The sequence below is a fragment of the Triturus cristatus genome, chromosome 6 (assembly GCF_964204655.1).
Source record: "Triturus cristatus chromosome 6, aTriCri1.1, whole genome shotgun sequence".
Taxonomy (NCBI): domain Eukaryota; kingdom Metazoa; phylum Chordata; class Amphibia; order Caudata; family Salamandridae; genus Triturus; species Triturus cristatus.
The window spans coordinates 1,876,813,358-1,876,823,301 of record NC_140589.1 but is presented as its reverse complement, the minus strand read 5'-3'; the positions used below and the strand labels follow the sequence as shown (position 1 = coordinate 1,876,823,301).

Genomic DNA, 9,944 nt, shown 5'->3' with positions numbered 1-9,944 from the left:
TTTCCTAATCTTCCCGCTTATCAAAAAGCATGTTTACTGTGCCAGGCCTCATGTTGGTTACTTGAATCCGCAGCAGAATGTCCTTTATGGACATTAGTTGAAAACTCGTTTTTATTTACTTTTTCTTTTCAGGAATACTTGTCTTTTTCACGCAAACCCCAAAACCTATGTACTCCTTTATTTAAGCTTACTGCTAAACTTCTTAGACCAATTTATACCACAACCCATGAGACTCTTGACTCCTTCCTTGGCTCAACTATATGGCATACCAAAACTTTGTTAATACTCGATAAACCTTTATATTAGAAAACTTGGAGACAAAAAGGTTTAATATGGGTAAACCAATTATTTTCACACTCAGAATTCATCTCCTTCTCCTCACTCAAGCAATTATATGACCTACCCACTTCATTTATTCCCAAATATCACATTCTTAGGAAAGCTGTATTAGACTCACGTACTCGATTAGCCAGCTCATCTGTTACAGACTCCACCTGCAATGTTTCTAAGGATTTATCCACTTTACTGCACACTTTACCCAAGGCATCTAGCATATTTAACTTTCTGCAATCCACTGATATGATTAGACAAAACTTAAATACAGAGATTGCTTGGGCGAACGATTTTAAAGAATCCTGGTCCTCATCCATGTGGAGTAATATTTGGCTCAAGATATGTAAGTCTTCAGGAGCAGCTAGTCTGACCCAAACGTTGTTTTAAATATATTATAGGCTTTCATTATCCCCAAGTACTTTACATAAAAGATTTCCTAATATACCAGATACTTGTTGGAGCTGTACATCTCCAAATGCTGACTTATTCCATATGCTATTTTCATGTTCTCTCATACATAATTTTTGGATTCGTGTTTGGGCGCACATTAATTCCATTTTTGGTGCCACCTTCCCCTTCTCACTTACAGATATCTTTTTAGGTAGTCTTTCACCAATATGGAGCACTTATACTTTTAATGTTAAGATTATTGATTTACCACTAGCAGCTGCATTTCAGCAAATAACTAGGAACTGGAAGGATTTCACAAAAATCTCTTATAAAGCTTGGTGGTATGATGTATGCCATAATCATAGATTAGATACTTTCCTTACTTATCCTATACATATGGCTACAAAGCGTATTCAATTATGGTCACCAATTACAACGTTTTTTGACAAATGTGCCAAGCAGAATCCCAAGCTGCTTCCATCTCAGCAAGAAGTACTCAACCTCCATGAATTTCCCAAATATCCCTATTCTACTTCGATTCTAATTCTAAATGTAAACATATATTGCATTATTCAGTATCATTTCACTGCTATTGTTTATTCTGATTGGTCCTTTTTATGTATTATTGCTGGAGGAAACTTATGATGTAATGATTCAAGACTTATCATCTGTATTGTAAAATGACACCTTTATACTTTTAATAAAATCTTTGCGTAAAACTTAAAAAAAATAGGTTATTCAAGCATTTTGAGACATTCAGGTCCCACAATTGCAAAACATGCAAAACATTACAATTGTCACTGATCCACCACTATGCTTGGTTAGAAAGAAATTATTTTAGTGATACTCATGGGTCTATTTACTAAGTTTTAATTTTGTGTTTGCATCACAAATGTGATGCAAAATGATGCTAACTCTTCTTTTCACCTATTTACTTGTAAGTCTAAAACCTGTTTTACACTGGAAAATCTCTTGAAATCTACACAAAGCAGCACATAGTGGTGCTTTGCATTAGTTAGTACCAAGGGGGCGTTCCATGGTGGTGCATGGCATTCCCATGCAGCCCTCCAAGGTTTCTGATGCAAAACCCTATTTACTTAAAATAGTAGACATGGTTACTGCACTCATTTCAAATTAGTGCTATGAAGGAGAAATGCTTTTATTTCTCCTATCTTTTCTGTCTTTGGATGTGTGTTGTACTTCTCAACACACATACAAAGTGGGAAACATTTAAAGTTAGTCTAAGCATAGTATTTTGCACTGGAAGGGTACAGAGACACCCTTGCACTATGGTACAAAGGTGGGTGTGGTGCATGACAGCACATTTCTGCACCGATGTTAGGGAGAAGTCAGGACAGTACGATATTTGTGTAAATATGGTATTGTGCTGCTCTCTCCTTCTCACACATCACAGCATGTGTGGCTACTGCACGGTGTTGCATAACAAGCTAGTAAACCTGACACCTAAGATATGATTGTGCATTACAGTCAAACTACTTCACTTTAGTCTCATCTGTCCAGAGGACAGCACCGACAGCGCAAAACTTACTTTGTCTGTGAACACTGAACCTCTGCCTCTGACCTGGCTGTCCACAGAATGGTCCTGGACCTCCTGCCCCAAATATGATATCCATCACGTTTATCAAACTCACAGCAGACTTCTTCATCCCAAGAGTCTACCCTGCGCTACCCCAGAAACTGCACATTTCTTTTACATCTTGTTCTTAATATATAGAATGGAATGACCCTCCATAAAGTTCTAGTCATTATTAATGTTTTAGATTAGGAGGCGAATGCCACTGCCCTCAATCTACAACTTCTATCAGATCAGCTAGTCATATTGCAGAATAGAATGGCTCTTGAATTTGTCTGATGGTGGTATATGCTGCACAGTATGGGCCGAATCTTGCTCCTACAGCCGTAATACCACTCTCAGTATCGATGAAGAAATAGGCCTTATTAGTCATACTAAGTAAAGGACAGGCATAAAATAAAAAATAGGTTTGATTTAGAGGGAGATTATGCCTGGTTCTGGTTGAAAGGTATTTTTGGAGAGTTGGGAATAAAAAGATTGTTTAAATTGTGCTTTCTGTTTTTATTCTCCTGATTCTCATTTACATTTTTATATGAATCTATATATGTGGTATTCATCATCTCACCAATATTAAAGACTGCGCCCCTTTATTTCTACTGAGGATGATGATACAATAATTGGCAGTTCTGAATTTAAGATCAAAACTTGCCTTGGTAATGAGCTAAATAAGTGAATAAATTGTCCTTCAATTTAATATAGGCGTTGCACCAGGTGACTGATAAATCAAACAAAAGTGCTTTGAAATCCACATAAGACCTGCCACCATGTAGATTAATTAATTGCCATTTTGCTTGCTCTTGTTGTTGTGTTTAGCCTATATTGCTTTCTCACCTCTGATGACAACTACATTATGGCAACAACTCAGATATGGGCAGCAGTGCTGTTTCAGCATGGAGGACGTGCTTCTTGCAACCCTCCAGGTGATGGAATAGATACTGGGCCTCCAATTCACCATGGATATGCCTAGGCATCAATGCACACACTGGGATATCATGACATTTTTGCCAACCAAAACTATGGATACTAGTCTCTCACACAGTTGGGTGATTCAGGGAGGTGTACATGCTTGTTTACCCTTCAGGTGATGTTCTCATTCCAACACTTACCCTTAGTGCAACTATGAGAGTTTGACCCGACTCACATTATTTTACAACCAAAGCATAACAATGCAGATGTGGACAGTACAGTGCCATGTATTTATCTGTAGATGTTCATATGTACACACACACACACATACACACACACACATACACACACACTCATACACACATTTACACACACATTGGCTCTTTCACTTTAGCGGCAAGCAGAAGTCCGAGTGGAAGGTCAGCTGGAACTATCCTGATGCTCGCCCAGTGGAGCTACGCAGTAGCCGTCCGGCACACTGGTTGTGACATTCCTTAGTTGTACAGAGCTGTGGGGGTCACCTGGATAGGTCTGGAGTGCAGTCGCAGGCTAGCTGGTGCAGGATCTGTCTGCTGTCTGCTGGCAGGTGCTGGCTGCTGGGTCGGATGATCGGCACGGGTGAGTCTTGGCCCCCTTCCTCCGTGGTAACGGTGCTGCTCGTGGTGGTGCGGAAAAAAGAGAGTGGCAGTCTACCAGGTGGAGTCTGGAGGTCGGCTCCCTGTTGTGGGCTATTGGGCGCTACTTCTTATGCGGGACGCACCCGTGCAGTCTCAAGGCCCTCGCCAAATTGTACACTGGGAGCCATTCCTGTCCCTTGAGGGATGTTGGCCGTGTGCTGTTCTTGCGCATATTCGCTGTAATACACGTTGGAGCCCTGGTGTTTTGGCTCACGCTTTGAGCATGGGCCCAAAGGCTGATCATAGAAACCTACCGGATTGTTTAGTACCACCCGCCTGAATTGCGGTCTCAATGCGGAGGAGCGGGGTTCCCGGACTTTCTGCCCTGAGGATACTGTTCTGGGACTGATTGCTTCACATATTTAAGGCACCACGCCTGGGAGCCATTGCCCGCTGCTGATATTCGACTTGAGCTTCAATCCATGCTCTGGGAGGAGCTTATCATTGTACTGGGGGACTTCTCCCCAGGGTCCTGTTGTGGCAATGTGTTTGGGCACTACTTCTGACTTTTTAGTGGGCTTGGGAAACCACTATGTCTGGGGGAAAGAAAGTTCTGATTTCCCTAGTAGTCAAGGGTCCTTTACTTCAGGTCCTATTTGTCTGGACTGTGAAAAGAAAGGTAGGACTCTTCACTGGCTATATTGTGGGGGCAGCTATCCTGGAAGGGTCGAGCTGTAATAAAGCACTTTTAGTATCTATTCAGTGTGGTATGTGAAAGAAAGGTTGGACTATATCCCTGGCCCACCTGGGATGTGGCCTGTTTGAAATCTGCCTGGCTGCACTAAGGTTGTATGCTCCTGCTGGGGCTATCTTATCAACTAGCACAGCAGTGGGGACATGTGGAGACTATCATTTCATTCTCAGCCTATTTGTTTGAAATAGCAGCAACAGCTCAGGCCTCAAGGGAAATCCTTGTTTAGCATCACAAGCAACTGAGTGGGATACTAGAGGTCCCCCGCCTGATCCTAATATGGCGTCCGTCTCTCCCCGTGCCATCTATAACACAGAAATACTCTCCTCCTCGGGAGGCAAGCAGACACTGACTCCGGCCTCAACTGCTCCATTGCACAACAAGCACCCCCCTCTCTCGAGCGAAAGACTAAAATGGGAACCGGCTGTTTCTAACTCTAAGGTCAGAATCCCTTGCCTGACCCCAAGATGGCTCCCACAATGTTCCCTACCATGTCGTGCTACTCCTCTGAGAAAAAAACGGACTTCAAACAGACCTCGATCACATCCCCCATCCGGCCTACCCTTCAGGATACCGAATCTGTGAATCTACCTCTGACCATGGAGACCTAGCTTTTTGGCCGATGCCCATGGAGCTACTTGATAGCTATAGAGGAAAAGGACTGTGGACTACTCCTTCGGCCATCTCCTACCCAGCCGGACATTGGGCAGACCTGTCTTCGTCTCTCTGTCGTACTCTCCCTCCTACCCCTTTACTCCACCCACTTTCTCCTTCATGCTCCATTTATCCCTACTCTTTGCTCACTAATTGTTTTCTCATTGAGACCTAGCCACTTGACTAATGCCCGGTGGAGATACCTGAAAACTATAGAGGAGATGGGCTGTGGACTTCCCCCTCGGCCTTCACCTACCCAGTCGGACTTTGGGCAGACTCTCCTTCGTCTCTCCATCCATCCTATCTCCATCCTTTCTCCCTCCTACACCTTTACCCCACCCCCTTTCCCTTCTAAGCTCCAAATATTTCATCTTCCGACGCTCTTGAAATGTTTTCTTGTAACTGATATGACTTGTAACTGATGTAATTTTGTAATTTTGTGGAACCTTATGTAAAGCGCTCTGATACCTCCGGGTCTAGCCAGCGCTATATAAAACTCAAATAAATAAAAATAAAAAAACATCTGTATATATATATACACACATATATACATACACACACATATACATATATACTTACACAGATATATATATATATACACACATATATATAATTTTGCAAAACTCCTCGTAGCACAAGGATGACGACGCCGTGTTCTGGCCAAGAAAACTTTATTCAACTCGACTGGTAGGACGCGTTTCGCCTGTCTAGCAGGCTTGTTCACCAACGGCTTACCCGTTCGATTAGCCATTTTTAAGTACAATGTTCACGTCATGTCACATGACTGAAACTACTCACATAGTGTATTAAAAGAAAGACTCGTAGTTTTTTACAAACAAATAGCGTGACAACGTTGCAATATACAAAAATATCACAGTATTAAACACCTGGTTACACGGTAAAATTACCGCGGGTAGAATACCCTTCATGAATCCAAAAAATATATATATTAAAACCCAGAAGAGTTACTATGTCATATTCCGATGGTACAGAATGGCCAACAAAACAAGTCAGTACTGTGTTTGCACAGGAAATTACGGCCATGAAAGATTATCAAATCATGGCCGGTTTGTTTTTAGGAAAAAAAGTATAATATTCCCCAAAACATTTTATATACACGTGAAGAGCGCAAATTACAACTCTAAAGTGCCAGTCTCAATTAAGCCCCAGTGGGCAAACAATTCCATCCAAAATACCATTTAATAAATTCACGCTAAAAAACAAATTCATACACACATATATATACACACACATACACACACATACACACGCAGATACACACACATACACCATTCAATAGTGAATTATTCACCTCTTCATAAGTTTTTGCACAGCTCTGTTTATCTCTTTGTTTCTCAAACTATAGATAATGGGATTCCATAGTGGAGGCCCCATTGTGTAAAACACAGAGATCATTTTGTCCTGATGGCCTGAGTTGTTTCGTTCTGGTTTCATATACATAAAAGTGCAAGTCCCATATACTATAGAGACATTGATCAGGTGTGCAGAACAAGTGGAGAAGGCTTTCTTTCTACCTTCTGTGGAAGGGATTTGAAGAATTGAAACAATAATGTGAACATAGGAGATAAGAATGACAATAAAGGGGATCAGCACAACAATGATTGTGGACACTAACGTAACCGTCTCCACAATGAAGGTGTCCGTACATGCTATCTTTATAAGAGATTTACCATCACAAAAGAAATGATCAAGAACATTACGTCCACATAAAGGCAACTTTAGTGCAATAACAATTACTGGGATTGGCAAGATAAGGGCATTCAACCAGCAAGAAACCACCATTTTGGAACAAGTTGCTGTAGTCATTATGTTTGTGTAATGCAATGGGAAGCAAATGGCCAAATAGCGATCAAAAGCCATGAATGATAGAAAGACACTCTCTGTAGCTCCTAGTAGCACAAATGCAAATATCTGAGCTGCACATCCAGGATAGCTGATGCGCCACGTGTCCATGAAGAGGTGGACCAACATGTTGGGCGTAAAGACAGATGCGTAGAAAATGTCCAAGAAGGAGAGGTTGCCTATGAAGAAGTACATTGGAGTGTGTAGACGAGGCTCAAGGATGCACACAGTGAGCAGGATGAAGTTTCCAGTTATAGTAAACAGGTATATAAACAGGAATATTACAAAGACAAGAATCTTCAGTTCTGGATCATCAGTGAGACCCAACAGAATGAACTCAGACACAAAGCTTCCGTTCCACTTGTCCATTGAAGCCCTTTGCTCTTACCTGTGGGAATAAAGAAGATTGAAAATTGATTAAAATGGTCAGTGCATTTACTATAATTAGTTATTAATTTGCAAAGCATAGGATACTAGAACTATGCAGGCAATGATTTTAAGTTCTCCATTATGCCTTTCCATTCTCCTGTCCATTACAACACAATTTATGATAGACATTTTCAGTTTGATCTAACTACCATTCAATGATTCCTTACCATCTGGAAGAAACGTGCTTTATGCCAGACATAGTCACATACATTTGCATGTTTTGTAAGGTTATTCAGTCTGCCAGGCACACTATATACCTGCACTGCTCTTTTCAATGAGTATGAAAGCTATACATCAGAGAAAAGGCATTCACAGTCAGCAAGATTAGGCCTTCCCCTAATGGACTAGTGTGTCACAGAGCATAATCACATTTCTCTGTGGCATCATCACTAAAAAGAAATATGTCTTCAAAGCTATGTGGTGGATTACACCTAGTGTTCTGCAGATCCTTTCTCCCAATGGCCAATATAAATAAATGTTGGCCATTCATACGCACCTCTACACTGTTCACAATAACAACGAACATGGCTGAGTGTGAGAAGTTGGCCTGATATATGCTGTCCACTAGTTATAGTGGGCACCTTGTATCAGTCTAAACAACCCCTTATTGGTTATAGGTTAAAGACAACCTTTATTGAAAGCTATCCTAGCAGTAGCTATGGAGAGCAGCCTTCAGGCTAAGTCTTGAAGGAATCTAAAGCAGCTTGTTTTACCAGTCTATAATCTCTTGAGTCACTAAATGAAAGATATCCACACCAGGTACATATATAAAATATATGTATTTATTACTAAACACACCCTACTAGTCTCTTTATGAGACTAGAGGGCAAAACACATAAGTTACACTTCAATAATCACAGTAAAATAGCACAAATACACGTCAGGCCCTAGGGGCGAGCCAAACCACATACTAAAATAGTGGTATAAGAACCACGACTTAACTAGGCACAAGGCCTAGATCCTGTAGAATCTCTGGGACCCCAAGGAACCACCCAAGGTAGTGACACAGGGGACCCACGGGGGTCGTGTGCAGTTTGTGAACACAGCCTCGTGCTCCCGTTACCTTCTATGGGGAAAGTCGCGGTTAGATTTTTAAAGATTAGGAACACTTAGAAATGAGTCAGGACCAAACCCTTTTGGACTGAGGAAGTTCTAGGGCTAGCACCCACGGGAGCACCAGAGTACTCATGTTACCTCACCCAGGGAAGCCGGGTGCATAGGTGTATTTTGGTGTCGGGTAGCATTGCTGATTTCAATGGGAGCTGGCGAAGAAGTGCTGCTGCCGTGAAGATGCCTAGTGTCCGAAGAAATCCAAGCCTGGATTGAAGATGCGAAGAACCTGAAAGCAGAGGGGACAGAGTCTGGATCACTTGCCAGTGACCAGGAAGGCGATGAGCAAATGCCCACCGATGTTGGGTGATTTCAGGTGAAGGAAGTGAAGCTTGACTCTTAAGCCACGAGGTCCAGGAGGCATCGAGGACAACCAGGAGCTGGATTTGAGCAGTGCCACAAAGAATGTTGAGTGCTGCAGCATTGGTGCCTGAATTGGACACAACAAGCCTTGGTAACAGCAACCCACGCAGAAACAAGAAAGATGCGTCAGTGCAGACCAGTAAGGTCGGTGGGACTCACCACTTGGATGGGAGTCAGGGCACATCTGGAGCAACCAGAAAAGCCCAAGGAAATGCAAAGTTACCACCTCAGGGACCCACCAGTCAACGGACCAAGGATCGCAAAGAGACCTTAAGACAAAACACAAAATGGTGGCACAAGGGTCACTTGGAATGACCAGGTGGACAATCTTCAGTGGATTTAGTGCACAAGGTGTGGGCTAAAAGTCAGCCCAAGCACAACTTCAAGAGATGTCGAAAAGTCAATGCACTTGCAAAAATCCACGATGACCAGGAGTTCTGGTTCCATGCTACTCACGAGGGCTGTGGGTCTCAGCTTTGATGGGGACTCGGGACGGCCTCTGAGATGTCTGGTAAAACTCTTCCTGGGCAGAAAATACTTTGGAGTCAGGCAGGAGCTTTGATGATACAGACCGGTAAATTGCTTCGTTGGTGCCTGCCAAGCAGGGGAGTCACTCCTTGACCCCAAGGGAGATTTCTTCAGTCCTCTGGTCTTGAGCAGAGCATCGAAGGTCCAGGATTCAGCATCAGAGTTTCATCCAGGGTAATCTAAAGTCCTAAGAACAGGGGTCCCATACTTATACTAAGGTAGGGGATTGGACATACTCTGGGGACCCACCTATGGGAGGGTTTGGAAAGAGGGATGGCTATACCCATTTCCATTGTCCAGTTTCACTCAAGAGTAGGGGCTGGAAGCCTCTGAACCGGTTTGAGCTGGACTATGCACAGGGACACCATATGTGCCCACAGTGAAGGACTTCAAAGCACTCGGAGAG

The 9,944-nt window shown here is 42.6% G+C and overlaps 1 protein-coding gene across 1 annotated transcript; it reads right to left on the bottom strand.

Annotated features, from left to right (window-relative positions):
* Positions 1 to 6,553: 6,553 nt before the first annotated feature.
* On the bottom strand, positions 6,554 to 7,477 carry LOC146822269 (olfactory receptor 6C74-like). The gene has a single exon (XM_085610007.1). The coding sequence runs from the start codon at positions 7,475 to 7,477 to the stop codon at positions 6,554 to 6,556; it is 924 nt and encodes a 307-aa protein (XP_085466133.1).
* Positions 7,478 to 9,944: the final 2,467 nt, after the last annotated feature.